The 16,749-nt window shown below is 45.3% G+C and overlaps 3 protein-coding genes across 3 annotated transcripts in view; all 3 read right to left on the reverse strand.

Annotated features, from left to right (window-relative positions):
* The window catches only part of copg2 (COPI coat complex subunit gamma 2), an 8,370-nt gene extending 6,061 nt beyond the window's left edge, over positions 1-2,309 (reverse strand). Inside the window, exons 1-9 of the mRNA XM_084701517.1 lie at positions 2,157-2,309; positions 1,666-1,718; positions 1,374-1,454; positions 1,225-1,296; positions 859-938; positions 692-767; positions 446-538; positions 263-349; positions 1-127 (exon numbers count right to left, since the gene is read on the reverse strand). The exon at positions 1-127 is cut by the window's left edge and continues 31 nt beyond it. Coding sequence (XP_084557643.1) covers positions 1-127; positions 263-349; positions 446-538; positions 692-767; positions 859-938; positions 1,225-1,296; positions 1,374-1,454; positions 1,666-1,718; positions 2,157-2,193 — 706 coding nt within the window. The 5' untranslated portion in view covers positions 2,194-2,309. The remainder of the gene's footprint in view (positions 128-262; positions 350-445; positions 539-691; positions 768-858; positions 939-1,224; positions 1,297-1,373; positions 1,455-1,665; positions 1,719-2,156) is intronic.
* A 963-nt stretch (positions 2,310-3,272) lies between these two features.
* ucn3l (urocortin 3, like) lies at positions 3,273-3,716 on the reverse strand. The gene has a single exon (XM_084701794.1). It carries the CDS (start codon positions 3,714-3,716, stop codon positions 3,273-3,275), a length of 444 nt encoding a protein of 147 aa, XP_084557920.1.
* Positions 3,717-5,653: 1,937 nt separating this feature from the next.
* Positions 5,654-16,749, reverse strand: part of col7a1l (collagen type VII alpha 1-like) — a 53,344-nt gene continuing 42,248 nt past the window's right edge. The window contains exons 80-107 of the mRNA XM_084702006.1: positions 15,908-16,336; positions 15,745-15,780; positions 14,934-14,960; positions 14,724-14,783; positions 14,339-14,464; positions 14,164-14,235; positions 13,931-13,966; positions 13,751-13,810; positions 13,585-13,629; positions 13,394-13,429; positions 12,890-12,925; positions 12,744-12,800; positions 12,548-12,619; positions 12,058-12,129; positions 11,868-11,903; positions 11,668-11,748; positions 11,519-11,572; positions 11,332-11,385; positions 11,181-11,243; positions 11,047-11,109; positions 10,704-10,820; positions 9,788-9,865; positions 9,513-9,566; positions 9,305-9,353; positions 8,305-8,526; positions 7,134-7,199; positions 6,199-6,384; positions 5,654-5,989 (exon numbers count right to left, since the gene is read on the reverse strand). Of these exons, the coding sequence (XP_084558132.1) occupies positions 5,937-5,989; positions 6,199-6,384; positions 7,134-7,199; positions 8,305-8,526; positions 9,305-9,353; positions 9,513-9,566; positions 9,788-9,865; positions 10,704-10,820; positions 11,047-11,109; positions 11,181-11,243; positions 11,332-11,385; positions 11,519-11,572; positions 11,668-11,748; positions 11,868-11,903; positions 12,058-12,129; positions 12,548-12,619; positions 12,744-12,800; positions 12,890-12,925; positions 13,394-13,429; positions 13,585-13,629; positions 13,751-13,810; positions 13,931-13,966; positions 14,164-14,235; positions 14,339-14,464; positions 14,724-14,783; positions 14,934-14,960; positions 15,745-15,780; positions 15,908-16,336 (2,340 nt within the window). The 3' untranslated portion in view covers positions 5,654-5,936. The remainder of the gene's footprint in view (positions 5,990-6,198; positions 6,385-7,133; positions 7,200-8,304; positions 8,527-9,304; positions 9,354-9,512; positions 9,567-9,787; positions 9,866-10,703; positions 10,821-11,046; positions 11,110-11,180; positions 11,244-11,331; positions 11,386-11,518; positions 11,573-11,667; positions 11,749-11,867; positions 11,904-12,057; positions 12,130-12,547; positions 12,620-12,743; positions 12,801-12,889; positions 12,926-13,393; positions 13,430-13,584; positions 13,630-13,750; positions 13,811-13,930; positions 13,967-14,163; positions 14,236-14,338; positions 14,465-14,723; positions 14,784-14,933; positions 14,961-15,744; positions 15,781-15,907; positions 16,337-16,749) is intronic.

Raw genomic sequence — 16,749 nt, forward strand, 5'->3', positions numbered from 1 at the left:
CGATGCGGATGAGCATGCAGTAGGCAAATGGGGATTTGAGGCCAGACTTGGTGAACTTGTTGAGCATCTTGGACACGGCCAGGCGGTCGTTCTTCCTCAGGTGGTAGAGCAGGCCCAGAGCGTGGTACTGGGGGAGGATGAGGTACACACACAGACACACACACACCACAGACACAAGTCAATCAAAGCCCATGGAAGAATAGAACTACATATCATGATACTTGTCTGTGTGGTATTAAGAGTGTGTGTGTGTCTTCTTCACCTGAACCATGATGTTATCGCTGGAAGCAGCTTCCTGCGCCTCGTTCACCCAGCGCTTCACCACATCATAGCTCATCTTCACCATGTGCTACAGTCACACAGAGAACTACATTACCCACAAGGCACTGGAGGAAGGAAGGGCTGTAGGGCAGGTTCAAGGGCAGGGAGACGAGGAGAGACTTACCAGCGAGGACACCAGCGCTGAGCTGGACACGCTTGGAACCTTGTCCACGATAGCCTGCTTCATGTACCTCTCAATAGCCTGCAGCATGGTGGTCTAAGGACAGAAAACTAGATTGACTTCTGTTGCAAACAGGAAACAAAGATGAAATGTTGTTTCTGTGTGTGTGTGCATGTGGGTGGGTCAGAGAGAGAGAGACAAAGAGGGAGAGAGAAAGAGAGAGACACAGGCAAACAGAGCTACACATACATCAGTGATCCTGCAGAGAGCTCGGATTGCAGGTCCTCGGTACACATCTTCCTTCCCGGTCATGTCCTTGGTCAGACTGTGGGACAAACAAACAAACTGGCGTTCACCACACGTTCGCACTTATTTGGGCTCCAGGCGGGCGGGCGGGCGGGCGTCTGAGTTCTGACCTGCTGGTCACGATGATGACGTCCTCTGAGATGTTGGCCATCTCCTTGATAGTCAGGTAACACATCCTCCGGAGGGTTTGCTGTCGCGGTGAAGAACGATGCACCGGAACACGTCAACGCAACGCAAACACGACAGAATATTCTAACACACAGTTCAGGGGAGTAGGTTGCATTATAGATGTCCAAATTTTTTTTTTGTCAATGATGCCCCCCCCCCCACACACACTTTGCATTAAAGAAATCACACTTAACTGCTGCATTCCTCTGTCATATTTTTATTATTTTTTTTAAAGCAGTTTCACCCACATAAGACAGCAAAGCTATGCCCCTGACACAATCGAACAAATACTGATTTGAAGGTCTTACGTCGTTGGACTGGAACAGTCTGGTCATGGCGAAGAAGGCTTCCGTAGCTTCTGTGGTTCCAAAGTGCTCCCCCTGCACGTGCATAAAGAGGCCGTGTTCACACACATGGTGTCTGCACAGCGATGTGGGTAGACTGGAGAGGATCTCACCTGGTTTAGCAGGTAGATGATCTTGGTGAGGATATGGAGACATCTCCGAGGGTTGATTGGAGTCTCGTTGAAGATACGAGCCTGGGTTACACAGAAAGGATATGTTAAATAACTTAACATAATACGTCCTATTAAACCAGACTGATACGTTAAATTTTATGCAGAGCTCAACTATTGCAATTAACGTTACTAGTTTGGTTTAATATCGCTTGCTAGATGACTAGCCGTCAGACTTGTAAATGACATTCTGCCAGTGGATGTAAACCATATATTGTCATCGTAAACAGATTACCTCCTGCAAAACTGCACTCTTCTCGAGATGCTGGAAAGGATTTGATCCACTCCCTGGAAAGAACAAAAGTGCCAACATTTATTGGTACAACATTAGCGACTTAAAGCTAAAATTTATCTGTAGCAACCTAGCTAGTTAACCTAGCAGCTAGCCTATATACTATCACATCATACTCATCCACGGGTTAAAAACGTCCACAACACCGCTTTCTCGTATTAAACTAGGTGAGATAGCTAAAACTTTGCAAACCAATAACAGACAAGTATGTTTCTAGCAATAAATTGCAAATATACAATAAATCGAACAGGGCTTTTGGCTGTCTGGTTAGTTATCAGAATGCTAATGTTGGTAGCTAGCGCTTCCAGATGTATAGAGATTTGTAGCTAGCTACCAGCTAGACGACATCATCGCTCACCAAGTTAGTGTACCAATGCAGTTATTCTCTCATCTTAGAATCATATAATTAAAACTTGACATTAAGGCGAACATACCAGACTCTTCGTCTTTCTTGTCAAATTTTTTGATCATTGTTGCGGAATGTTATTCAGAGACGAAACCTTCTTGGAGTCCAACAATTTCCAACAGAGGTCTACCTCTTCTTCCACGTCTCCAAATCGCGAGCTTCCTGTCTGCGTCTCCACGTCGACGGAAACTTGACGTGCGTACATGACGTGAGCGTGAGTCGACGCCAGGGGGAGTCGTGAGCAACGGAAATATATGCTGCGTAGAATTTCTCATACGGCTACCGCTCCAAGAAGTGTGCGTGACTGAGACAGAGGCAAAGAAAACTGTTGTGCAGTGAGAAGGAAGTGGGCACGTAAATGCGATTGAGTAAACATTAAAAGCGACATTTAATTGATGACAGTGGCATTTGCTTTTATTTATTTGAGGAAAAATACTCCCTTTCAGTATAAAAATAACATGACATTTAATGAACAAACATAGTCCATGCATTGACAACCTATAATACATTTATCTTCGTCATTCTTTGTCATGAACAGACTCCAACAAATTAAAAAAGTTGAGTGACTAGTTGCTACATTTGATGACAACTTCGTCAGTAACAATGGATTCTTGTTTTTTCATGGCACTGAAAAACATATTGTTTTGAATCACTTTCCCAAGTTTTTTTGTTCGTTTTTTAAATGTATATTTATCATTATTATTATTATTATTTGGATAAACTCTGTTTAGAAACTCTTTCTAGATTCTCACTTTAATACACTTCCACTCAACCCGTCCGTAACAGAATCCTCAAATTTCTTAAACAGCTGTTTGAATAACCACATTTAATAATTCAATAATATTCTTGTCACATATATACATTATAAAATAATTAATTTCGTTTACGTAAGTAGGCTAATGCTTAAATTAATGAACGAATGAATACATTCATCTGACATTCTTTTAATTAAACATAGTCCAAAAAAACATCATTTCTAAATTAAGGTCATAAACCAGCAGGGTTGTTTTTACGGGAAATTATCTTTCCCGTAAGCTTTATTTATGAAATGAAAATCGAATATTCAAGAAACAGGTAGCCTAGGTTATACCCAAACTGGGCTTGGATAATTGGAGCGATTACTTCAAACCGTCTATTCGAGTGGTCACTTTCTCCGTCCAATCTGTGCCATCAGCCGCGCATTGTCAGCAGCTTTTGCGCGTAGGTTCTTGGACTTGGCAATGTCGAAGAGAATGTTCATGATATTAGTGGGGACGTCTAAGGAGAGGGTAAACTTGCTCCGTCGGTCGCTCTTCGCGCTGTTTTGGAACATCTTGCTCCTGAGCTGAGTCTGACTGAGGTACCGATAGTTCGCAGGAACGTAAGTCCGTTTTTCTCGCGACTCCGCCGAGGAGAGATCATCGGTCTTGAAGAGAGGACCCCAACTTTCTGACATGGAGTCATTGGGAACCCCGTCCCCCTTGATTGCGGCGAGGATCTCGTTGTCGCAAAGTAGGTTGGACTGGGTTTGGTACAGGCGGAGGCAAAGGCTGGAGGATGGTGTACACAGCACCGAAAGTACGACCAGTGTTCTAAGAAATGACAACATGGTGCCCTATAAGTCAAAGACAAAACATTTGTATGTAAGTTATTTTGTCAATTGGCTAAAATAGTAGCACGCAGTCTTGTGTCTAGGCGACATACTTTGGTAATGAGTAATAAGCCATGTGGGAAAACATGTAGGCTACTTACCAACTCCCTTGCGATGCAATTTAAAAATCAGACGCATAAACTGAAAAGTAGGCTAAAGAAGGTACCCAAGACAAGTTGCTTTGAAATCTTGAAAATCCTCAAGTTCAGGTTTTTAACTGCGACCTCTTTCTCTCTCTAGCGGTGTGGACCGTCTGATCGGTAATTTGGCTAGCTCATCCATTCGTTGGGAATTCATTTAGTAGGAGACCATCGAACCGCAATCATGCGCCAGCACTAACGTCACACAGTTGACATCTCTGCTCTCCTCTCAAAGATCTGCCGACTGTGAAACATTGAAAGAGTTCATGCATGCGGACCTCCCAGCAGGCAGTAGCACGCACTGTTATGTTTTAGGCAATATTTCACATTCACTCAAACCCACAAGAAGCCGAAGTTTAAAAAAAGTTAATAAATCAAGAGTCCTTTTCAGTACCATGGACAGCGGAACATATACTTATTTCCTCGTGCCTCTTGTCCTCGAAATAAACGTTGGTGGTATTATTGAACAGAAGGACACACTGTTGAAAATACAATCTCAATACATGTGAAACAATACAATATAAAAAAAATGCGTAGTTTACGTTAATTGGTTTAGAAATACGACAAAACTACTCGAGGGTGACATCTGCCTTTCGAAATTGAATGTTTAACACATAATTTGTCACGGGATGAGGAGAACGTGAATGTCTAAACATAGGAAACCATTTTAGAGAAAAAAGGTTAAGGATCCTAGAGTTATTGGTCCTGCCGAAATAAAACGTTGAGCTACTATTTTAATATTCGTTGAAGTCCTTTGACAGTTAATCAAGCTCTGTCCACCCTCCAAGGAAAAAGCTCATTAAAGTAGCGGGCGTTTTAACGGTCGCAACATGGGTTGATGTATATAAGTGTATTTGATTAGGCAAGGTTATAGCGTCCAGTTAAGAGCCGATTCTATGGATATATTAATTTAAGCCAGATCAGTCAATTCCCTTGTTGAGACTGCTTTCAGACTACATCCCAAACGGAGCCTAGGCCTAATGGATTCCGTTTCAAATAAAAGCAAACTTTAAAGAATGATAGGCTGTGCCTTGTGTGTGCTTGGACCTTTGTCAACCCCCTTCCCCCCCCCCCCCCATGTTCCCTCTCAGGAAACCCCTTCCACCCTCAGTCTGCGTGGTTGGTGTGTCCACTCATACCGCCTCTCACTTCCTTGCTGGGTGGGTCATCTGGCTCTCAGCCGGCCTGACAGCGCCCCCTGCTGCCAGGGCATATGTACTGGGCGAGAGGCGTCGGCAGCCAAGTAGCCTCTGAGAGTTACCTCACCCCCTCGGCCTTCTGGGATACTGGAGGTTTTATATAAGGTGCGTGGTGGATGATGGACGGATGATTTGACGGACAGATGGGTGGGGAGGAGTCAGACAGACCAACGGATAAACAAGCTGCCAGATAGAGAAAGAGAGGGAGGGATGGAGTGATGGAGGGATGGACGAGAGAGTTCGTGGAGCAGACTCCAAGCCGTCCAGCCCTCAGGACATTCTGTCAGAGCGACCGAGAAGAGAGATGTTCCTGGATGGGAAAACCAGGGAGGCTTCAGACTAGGAAACGAGCCAAGCTTCATCACAGCATAATAGAACACTATCCAAATACAGGAGCAAGTAGGGTCACGATGCACACCCACACACCTCCCTGTACACATGCAGGCGTGTGTAGTCAAACACACACACACACACACACACACAAACACACACACTGCACAGAGATACTTTATTTAACACTCACAGTCAAGTTTGTGAAATCGATTCACGTACACAGTATCACAGTTGTAAAAATCATTCATTGCTTGTTATGGTATGCGTTATACAGTGAAATGACCGATTTATCAGTAGTCTCAAGGCTAATCAGTGATATTTATAAATCAAAATCAAATCAACCCTTAGTAAAAATATCGTTTCTCCAAACAACTACAAATAATATACACTATTCATCACAAACAAACGGTGAGTGTAAAATGATCTGATAGTTAAACTTAGTTTACTTTAAATACAAATGAGAAATACGACTCAAAGAAAAACGTATAGAATGTACATTGGGTCATTTACAAAAAAACTGCAGTCTTGCCTGACACTTTTCCCCTTCTGGGCTCAAGACCTGTGGGTATAAAAGCAACGCTTTTAAATATTTGTGTTTTGGTTTGTTTTATCAAATACATACACAAAATTGGGTTAAAATATATACACATGTCTTGGATCAGAACTCCCAAATCACCCTTCAAAATCTGACCCAACCCCTCTCATTGCCCCCACCCCTTTGCAAAATAATATCCCCACTTTTACAGTCTCCTCCACCTGGCTGCTTACCTGGCCTCTCCTTCCCACAATGCACCTGACACTCCTGCTTGGTGGCGAAGCGGTTCCTGCTGCCCCCACAGCCCCCGTACACAAATGGCCTGCAGGCCCCGGAGGCAGGGTGGTAGTACCACAGCAGGGCGTACTCTGAGCACCCCCCTTCCGCCATCGGCTCCAGGCAGGGGTCGAAGGTCAATCCTGTGAAAGCAGGGGTCAAAGGTCAATCCTGTCAGAGGTCAACCCTGTCAGAGGTCAATCCTGTGAAGGCGGAAATGTGGTTCTGTGTGGCGGGAAGGAAGGGAAGAGAAGGGAGGTTACCACACTGGGTACACATGCAGCCTTGCTGTCACGGTGAGGGGCAGCATTGTGCTTTGAAAGCTGTAGTTTAGACTAAATGTTTCTCTTGCATCTTAGGCTTACAGTGCCAGAGGGAAGGTTTGTAAACGTGTTCAGAATGACAAGTAATGTAACGGATGACCCCAAACAATACCCTTGAATATTTACCATAAATTCTTCAAGTTAACAAAATGAGAAGGAACAAGATATTGCAGCAGTCGGATATTATCAGCCTGTTACTTGTCTGAGACATATGCCTCTTCAGATGCTGAGTCAGTGATTGTGTTCTCACATCATAATCTGTCTTTTATCCTTCTAGTAGGATGGAATGGTTATCCAAAACCCATTCATACATTTCCCAGACATACACACATACTCACGCGCTCACACAGACTCGCACACAGACTCACACACACACTTTGATCAGCTGAAGTGTGGTCTTATCTCTCGCCCCCTCAATCTTGTCCTGTTCTTCCACACTCATTACAGACCGATGACAAGGAGCAGGAGAAGCTGCTGAGCACGCAGAGAAAGACAGACGGAGAGAAAAGGATGGAGAAACACTGATAGGAAAAGAGAGTGAAAGATCTCTTCATCCGTTTGTCGTTCACCTGTCGCTCTCTCAACTCTTCTCCTGCGCCTCCGAGCCCTCTCCACACCCCCGTCCAGGCCAGAGTCTACCAGCCGGAGGCAAAAGGGACTCATTAATTCACAGACAGGCGGATTAAACCATTTAGGTATAAGTGGGGGCCGCCGGGTCCCACTCACACTCCACTAATCAACACAGGGTCCTCTTGATGAATGTCATCACCTTTTCTGCACTCACACCACTTGGGATGTTAAGATTAAGCTGGAGTGTTTAGCGAACAGACTCTTCAGCTCATGCTGTCATAAAGAGACGCAGAGGGGAAAGCCTAAGTGTTGCTAACAAGGAAGGGAAAGGTCCAGCCCTTGTACACATCAGTGGTCTGTCTGTTTGTATGTTCAGCATATCAATGTGGAATGATTCATGTCAACTTCCACACAAATGTGAGTGTGTGTGAATTTGAGTAAATTATCATTTGTTTTACTTATTATTTGTTTCACACACCGGTAGCTCAGCTATCAAGTTACACTTTGTCGTTGTTTTGAACATTGAATATGTAAATCACATCGTGACTTTGACCATGGCAATGTTAACAGACCATTTTTGATTATTTCTGCTGGCGGAAATAATTTCTAGATTGTGTAATAACAAATACGAATCGATAGTGAAAGTTAGGGTTGCCTGGGGGTCTTAGTGAGATAATGAACTGTGAAACATTTCACTGACAACGTTCTCTCCATTTTTGTACGTTTCATATATTTGTCCTCAACCTTTTGTTCCCTGAGAATCTGCCTTGTCATGAAACACTGACTGAAACAGTACTCTGTCATTGTTGAGTTCATTATATTTCATTTATGAATGTAAGAAATACAAAGTACACAATCAAGAAGTTTCTCATAATAGATGCATTATTCTGGTTGACCCTGGATCCTGCAGATGGCAGGTCTGATCTGAATCTACAGTACTGTGCAAAAGGCTTAGGCACGTTTTTGACGTGAACATTGTCTTAAACGTAAATTTGTCTTCTGTTTTTTATTCGCCAGTATAAAAGTGCAATGTTGAAAACATTTTTTTTTGTCTTTTACATTTAATTATTTCTTACAGCATTTCTTTCAATTTGTGCCAAAGACTGTTGCACAGTCCTGTACCTCTTTTGTTTGCGATGTTGTGGTGACAGCAGAGGTGGGTGGTGTTACCAGGGAGGCTGTCCTGGGGTGGGGTCCCATCCACCTGTGAAGGGATGTGGGGAGGAGACACTCCTTCTTCAAGTATTCCCTCCTCTCCCTCCTCCTCCCCCCTGTCTTGCTGGGGCCGGCTGCGCGTGAGGGATGAAGTGTCCCCCAGCGCTCCTCCATCTCCAGGCAGCAAGCTCGCCGTAGCAGGGCCTGTGGACTCAACCATCCGCTGGTAGTCTGTCCCTGTAACACACACACGCACACACACACACACACACACACAGATTTAAATGTCTAGATGAAACGGCAGATAGTAAAAAAAGATAAAAACGGTTTTAAACCGAGCATAAAAATTCTTTGTAGTAAAGTTGTCCTCGTGTTGTTATGAGAAAGGGATCTAACACGTCTTTAGGCAGGTCTCTTTCTCTATCAATAACAAGTGCTGTGTTCAATTCTGAATAGCGTCGGGCGTAGTGCTGGTGCACGGTCATTGAGCCAAGTCTCGTGCTTGTGAATGACTCCAATGTCACAGTCTCGGTGCTTAAAGAACACACCAGAACACACCAGATGGAACACCGCAGGGGGTGCCTTGCTACAGCAGTGGGAGCTCTAGAACACACACAAACACACTTACACACACACACATACACACACACACTTACACACACACACATACACACACACACTTACACACACACACTTACACACAAACACACTTACACACAAACACACTTACACACAAACACACTTACACACACACACACATACACTTACACACACACACACTTACACACAAACACACTTACACACAAACACACTGACAGCACACACAAGCTTAAACGTAGTGTATGCACATAAACACTCATGCGCCCACCATTCGTGTATCTTATCTTTGTATGAGGGCATGCATGTACACATGATGAGGTTCTATAGACGCAGGCACGTGCATGCCCACACACACACACACACAGGCACACACACAGACACACAGACACACACACACACAGCCTCCCATACTCACCACACTTCTCCACCACCTCCAGTGTGACCAGCTCCTTCATCTTCTCAACCTCAAGGTAGAAGAAGACCAGAACAGCGTCACAGTTAGGGGCGGTTGTCCTCACAATGCCCTTGGGGGTCAAGCCCCAATCTGTACACCGTCCCTGTTCGCTTAGCTTCAGTCTACATGTGAGTCTGAGGGCGGACGCAGGATGCAGGTTCCTACTTACAGAGAGGCCTGGTTCTCCTTTGTCTCCCTTGGGTCCGTCCGGTCCAAACTTCCCCTGCAGAGACAACAAACATTTCTAACATGCATCTCCAGTCTCTCAGTTCATCAATTATTTATGGCAAAGACTACCACACACTCTCTCCTCTCACATTCACACACTTACACACACACACACACGTCGAGATACGCAGATGGGAGTAGACACTGAGGTGTCTGATTGGCTGGAGTTAGGTCAGACTGGCTGGAGTTAGGTCTGATTGGCTGGAGCTGCCTTACCTTATCCCCCTTCAGTCCAGCGGTGCCAGAGAGACCCCTCTGGCACGGTCTCCCTCTACCTCGTCTGCCCCTCTCTCCCTGAGGAAAGACATTAGACGAGTCACGTTGTGTTTGAAGACACACATGTCCAATGTCCCTCGCCTGCCCCCCTCTCCCCCCGAGGAAGACCAAGAGCACGCAGGCCTGTGCTAATACACACACAGACATACACAGACCTCGGTTTGTTCATTTATTTGCACGAAAACTTTAAACAGCGACATCATGGTTAGGTCACTGCTTTCCTCTGCGGATAGGTATAACTTTGACTCATAATTAGGCTCGTACTTGTATCCACTACAGATTCTAAACAGGCAACGCATCAAAATGGACCACAATTAACCATCCCCTTGGAAAGACCTTGTTAAAGATCTGACCAATCAACATCAAGAGGCTGCTAATTGTTGCTGAAAGGAGGCATTTGCATGCGATTCAGTTTGAAACTTTGTTTTGTTTCCCCCCATAGGCAGAAATAGCCTGCTCTCTCTGTGAGGAGAATTAGGAGCAGCAGCAGCAGCAGCAGCAAGGGTTGCTATACATAGGAGTGTCCTCCCTTCTCACTGTCACACACCACAGACAGATGTGTTGCCTGTAATCAAGCTTGCTTCATTCTCCATCTTGTCACCGTCCCCAGTTTTCCTTCAGTGAGTAAGGTTTCTGGACACAAATATAGCTGTTGAAGATTCAAAATGTACACTAAGTTGTGTGTGTGTTTATAATAGAGGATGATTGGCTAGTTTTTTTCTTGCCCACGTTTGACACAACATCCTTTTACATCTCAGGGTGTGCCTGTCCACGTGTCCTGCCCTCATGTCCTGTCTACATGTCCTGTCTACATGTCCTGTCTTGGTGTCCGACAACACGACACCCTGTCTCCCACCTTGGGTCCTGGGGAGCCCCTAGGGCCTGCTGGCCCTGGACGGCCCTGCGCTCCATCCATCCCTGTGGCCCCTGAAGACCCCTTGAACCCAGGGAACCCGGCGAAACCTGTGGCCCCCTACACAGGACAAGACACAAGGCATTGTGGGAAACCAACACAAATGTTTGATCACAACCAAACTTCAGCTGGACACGTAAGGTTTGGATGCTGTGATACCGTTCCTGTTTCCAAACGGAATAAACCATGTGTACGTGTTAACCCGAATAGACGACAACAAAAGGATTACTGTTCACTAAACAAAGAAAAGAAAATGTGCACAGTTTGACAGCTAGTATTGACCAACCTTTTCTCCTCTCACCCCCGGGGAACCCTCCACGCCATTTAGGCCTCCATCTCCTTTGTCACCCTGTCAACAACGACATTTAAAGTTTCTACGTACAGGAAGTGTGTTCATGTGTTTGCCAGCATGGCACTCACCTTGCGGCCAGTCAGTCCATTGAGGCCTGGGTTGCCAGGGGTGCCAGGAAAGCCCATATCCCCCTTGGTGACGACAACACAACAGCATTCAGAACAAACTTTGGATAACTGACTTTTTCTGTGTGCCAGAAAGTTCTACATCACGACTCACCTTGTCTCCTTCCAGCCCCAGACTTCCCATGCGTCCAGGGAGACCTCGGAAGCCCTGTCCAGACGCACAGGCAGCCATGCACAACAACAGAGTTTACAGACAGGCATTACAGAAATAATTTCCCCTCCAATTATCGTTTGACGATAATCCCTGTAACGAGCTTCCGTCTATTTTAATACATCCTTACCTTCTCTCCTTTCTCCCCAATGTCTCCTGGTAACCCTGGCTCGCCCATGTTCCCCTGCACAGGAAAGTACATGAAGCGATATTTCTCATCTGATAATAAACATGAGCATCTATTCTCGAGGCTATCTTTGAGCTTGTGTATATTCTCGCCTGGTCTCCTTTCTGGCCTTGCTGTCCTTCGTCTCCTGTGTCCCCTTTCTCTCCATCCAATCCATTGTTGCCATTGCGACCCTGCGACGACAACGAGCCAATGAATGACCACAGCTGTTGCAAGACATCTTATGGACAAAACTTTCTTAGGTGTATTGCTGTGTATTGCTGTAGCTGGGATTTAGGAGAGAATGACTCACCACGACGCCATTGGCTCCAGGCTCCCCGGTGTCTCCCTGGCAACACAAACACAACCAAAACAACAACATCGTAGTACCACTTCCTGTTCATACATGTAAAACTGAAAACAATATCTACAAAGTATATTTCTAATTGCTGCTTTGGAAGCTGTTAAATACTGTAGACGGTCTAGTGAAGACTGGTGCTGACCTTTTGGCCGACTGGACCTCTGGCTCCGAAGGGCCCGACGCCTCCTTTAGTTCCTGCGTCTCCTTTGAGGCCCTGAGGTAATGTCACATCACAGTGAAACTAAATATTGGCACTGCGCCTGCTGGTATTGTGTGTGTGTGTGTGTGTGTGTCAATGTTGATGTAACTGTGAGTAGATTCACAGTACTGTGCAAATGTCTTACGCAACCAGATCTTTTACATGAATATAGACTAACATTTTCATGTCAAGGGGTCAGATGGCTGAGCGGTTAGGGAGTCGGGCTATTAATCAGAAGGTGGCTGGTTCCCTTACCGGCCGTGCCAAATGACGTTGTGTCCTTGGGCAAGGCACTTCACCCTACTTGCCTCGGGGAGAATATCCCTGTACTTATACTCTGGATAAGAGCGTCTGCTAAATGTAAATGTAATCTAATATCTTTTTTGTTTTGTGTATTTGTGCTAAAATGTTAAAAAACAAACAAATCCAGAACCTTGAACCCAGGAGGTCCATCCTCGCCCTTCTCTCCTTTATCTCCGTCGAAACCCGGAGATCCTCGAACTCCCTAAAAACAAAATCAAATCGATCAAAACATCTTTTCCCGTGCTCACACGCTGCGTCAGCATGCGCTCTCGTAGCGAGAGCTACTGGTGTACCGGGCCTGTCCCCAGCTCTCTCCCTCATCTCACCCCTTCTCCTTTGCCCCCCTTGTATCCGCGAGGCCCTTGGATCTGGAGAGGGCTGCCCTGTAAGGAGCCATGAAACAGTCAGCCTTCACATCAAACATGCTGGGTTTATTTATTTACCTGTGTGATAAGTTGTTTGTGTATCCTACCCTTTCGCCTGTGATTCCTGGCAGTCCTCTGTCACCCTGTGAAGAGAGGCATTTTGGGAGAGGGTCTTAACTAAAAATGTATGTTATAAAGACCCTGAGACACTGTTCACTCCTCTCTCAAAACTATAAATCTTTGTGATTTATAGCTTTCCAGATCCAGTTTCTACCTAAACCTGACTGACCGTAGCTGAGCTTGGTGGAAAAGGTTGAAAGACAAAATGTTCCAAGGAAAGTTTGAGGTAACAGAAGTGATAGCTGTCTAGACCCCTTCAATAGGAGACGAAGGGAGATACACTTGCTGACACTTTGACTGAAGCCTCAAACATCAGTCTTGTCAAAGCAAACAAACAAAAAATATCTCCTTGAGTTAAAAAATAAAATAATAATCTTCAGGGACCAAAGCAGACTGAAAATATAGTATGTTTTCCGTGGATCACCACATGTATTTGTTATTTAAATATATGTTTAATGTTAAAGATTTTAGGGAGTCTGATTCTTGAGTACCTTTTCTCCCTTACTGCCTGCAAACCCCTTTGGACCCTAGGAGAGAAAGGATATCATAAAAAGCAAATTTTTCTTTGTCAGTAAATCGGTGTACTGATACTTATGGGTATATATTATTTACTAATAAAACAGTTTTGTATTATTTACAAATAAAATAGTTTTGTATTTTAAGATTCATGTCCGTGACTTACTGCGTGTCCAAACGCTCCTTTAGCTCCTGCGGTGCCCTTTTCACCCTGCACCACACAGATCATAAATAAACATTACTATATCTATATATTATAGAAAATATATAATTAATATGATAAAAGGGCAGATTCTTCTCTGTGGTAGTGTTTCAGGGATTCAACATCTCACCCTTCGACCTGGGATGCCGGCAATACCTCTGTCACCAGGTTCTCCTGGGACGTTGTCACCCTGGAAAAATACATTTACGTTTTAACATTTTATCCAAAGCGACGTCAAAATAGTGCGTATAGAAGCGTAAGTACAGCAGAAGTTTCCATGTAGGTCTTAGAGTAGCATAGGCTACCTCACCTTCTCTCCCTTTGTCCCTGGAAGGCCTGTGGGGCCCTGTGAGACCAGGAAACATCCATCATGACACAAGTTACTTGTCAACACAGTGTAAGGAAGGCTACCCTAGGCTAGCGTTATCATCTTTAGACAGTGTAAGGCTACGCTAGGCTAGCGTTATTATCTTTAGACAGTGTAAGGCTACGCTAGGCTAACATGATCAACTTTACAGGTTCCTATGTTTCTCGACACTGTACCAGTGCTCCAGGTGCTCCTGGTCCTCCGAGGGTCCCAGGCGATCCGTTCTTCCCCCGCCTTCCTCGGTCTCCCTGCAGAGGAGACACGTTCATGACCAGTTATACAGATGGAGAATAAAGTCGCTGATCCAGTAGTCGTTCTGTTCGATAGACAAGAGGCGCTGTTGCTCTATACCTCTCTCCCCGGCTCTCCTGGGTCACCTGGCTGCCCTCGCGGGCCCTGAGAACCTGGTGTCCCTGGGTTGCCGCTGATACCCTGAATACCCTGAGTTCCAGGGGGGCCTGGTTCACCTGGCTCGCCCTGAGGGAGAGAGAGAGTGATGGGTTGGGGGGGGGGATTAATTATTTAGACTTTGTTTGTGCCCGTGTAATTTGCAGACCCGTAGTTTTTAATTAAACGTTTCCTGGGTCTTTGAATGGAATGGAATTCAATTGATAGTGATAGAGAAAAACGGAGAGTTGTGGAGAATGAGAAAGATATGAGACAGACAGACAAGTAGACAAACATGTAGACAGGCAGACAGACAGATAGACAGGCAGACAGACAGGATGAGGTCTACCTTCTGTCCTGGTGGTCCAGCCTGACCATCTGGGCCTCTGTGACCCAGTCCTGGCTCTCCCTGACCCCACAAACACAACACAACAGTCACGCACACAGATACTGCACTCCTAATACAAGACAAACCGGATTGGTCCAAAAAGCCACTTTTCAGTATATATTCCACTGATTGTTGATTGAGTTAATATGCATTTGAATTATACAAACATACCTTTTGACCCCTCTCGCCAATTTCACCCTAAGTAAACACAGAGTAATGGAAGTTAGACAGTTGCCGTTTGGCAAAAAAAAAATTGCCGTGTAATTTGCAGACCCGTAGTTTTTAATTAAACGTTTCCTGGGTCTTTGAATGGAATGGAATTCAATTGATAGTGATAGAGAAAAACGGAGAGTTGTGGAGAATGAGAAAGATATGAGACAGACAGACAAGTAGACAGTTGCCGTTTGGCCCTATCTACAGTTCATCAAATGTTTTTCACCAAAGCAGCAGCCTCTGTTAAACAGTTTGGGATAAAAAAGAACACATTGTTTCCAAGGATAACGTTCATATCAGTGTGCCTAGCTAACTGGGAATTGTGTCTGCTAATCTAGGCCGTCACGGCGAATTAGAAATCCAAAATAGAACTCTGGCGACATCAAAGGGCAGGGTTCTATCTGAGCGAAGCGGTTTGATTGACAGGAGAAGAGGTTCAGAGGGGTGTGACGTCATTGGGTGGCAGATGTAGGTAGGCGGGAGCAATGGTGATACATCTGATGTTGTGACATTATAGCGCCTAGCAAACGCTGGCTTTGGAAACACGTGTGTTAAGATTGATCCAACAAAGCAGTCATTAACCTTTCATTTAACTGATATCAGAAGTATTTCAACTGTCACATTCAATTGTCAATTTAAAGGATCTGATTATAATGCAAACAGGTTTGCTGGGGCAGTCTCCATGGTTTGATCGTCTTCAGTTCTTGATGAAAGAGCTTTTATCAAGATTGACTGTATTGTTTAGGATCATTAACATTACGGTTTTCACCTTTGGCCCAGGAAGTCCATTTTCCCCTGGGGCACCCTTCAAAAACAGGGACAGAATAGGAACAGTAGAACGTAAGAACGTAGTTTCTATGTACCAGATGTAAAAAAAAAAGTATATATATATGTAATGTTTTTTGGGTGTTTTTGAACTGTAGGTTACATACCTTTAGATGGAAATATTCTGGACCTGGGTATCTTGTCCCCCCTGCTTCCCCATCATATCCCTCCTCTCCTCCTCTCTGTCTGGCCATCTCTTCCCTTTCTCTTTCCCACTCCTCTCTCTCTCTATCCAGATCTCTTTCTCCCGGACCCTCTGTCTCTATCCTGTATCTTTCCAGCTCTCTCTCCCTCTCCATCATCTCTCTCTCCATTTTCTCTCGCTCGATTTTCTCCCTCTCCATTTTCTCTCTTTCCAACTCCAGCTCTGCATCCCTCTCTTTCTCCAGCTCCATCCTCTCTTTCTCCATCTCCATCCTCTCCCTCTCTCTCTCCATCTCCATCCTGTCTGTCTCTCTGTCCACATCTTCCTCTCCCTCCCAATCGTAGTCTCCGCTTCTCTCCTCCTCTTCCTCAAACTCTGCGTCAGGGTCCAGCTCTCCTCCGTCCCCTGTTCCGTCTCCTTCCTTCTCTACCACGTCGCTCTCCTCCCTCTCCTCCTCCCTCTCCTCCCGCTGCCACAGCTTCTCCCTCGCTGCCTCTGTATGCATCTCTCCCCCCTTAACCTCTCCCGTTCTCTCACCCTCTCCTCCCCCCTCTTCCTCTCTTCCCCTCTCCTCCTCTCTCTCTCACTCTCCTCCCCTCTCATCCTCTCTCTCTCCCTCTCCTCCCCTCTCCTCCTCTCTCTCTCACTCTCTTCCCCTCTCCTCCTCTCTCTCTCACTCTCCTCCCCTCTCATCCTCTCTCTCTCCCTCTTCTCCCCTTTCATCCTCTCTCTCTCTAGAGAGGTGTCAGTGTGAGATTCCTGGTTGCTGTTTTCCGGTTTATTTCTCTGTAACCACATATGATT

Source organism: Hypomesus nipponensis, chromosome 7 (assembly GCF_054491055.1).
Source record: "Hypomesus nipponensis isolate SF chromosome 7, ASM5449105v1, whole genome shotgun sequence".
In the NCBI taxonomy this organism is placed as follows: domain Eukaryota; kingdom Metazoa; phylum Chordata; class Actinopteri; order Osmeriformes; family Osmeridae; genus Hypomesus; species Hypomesus nipponensis.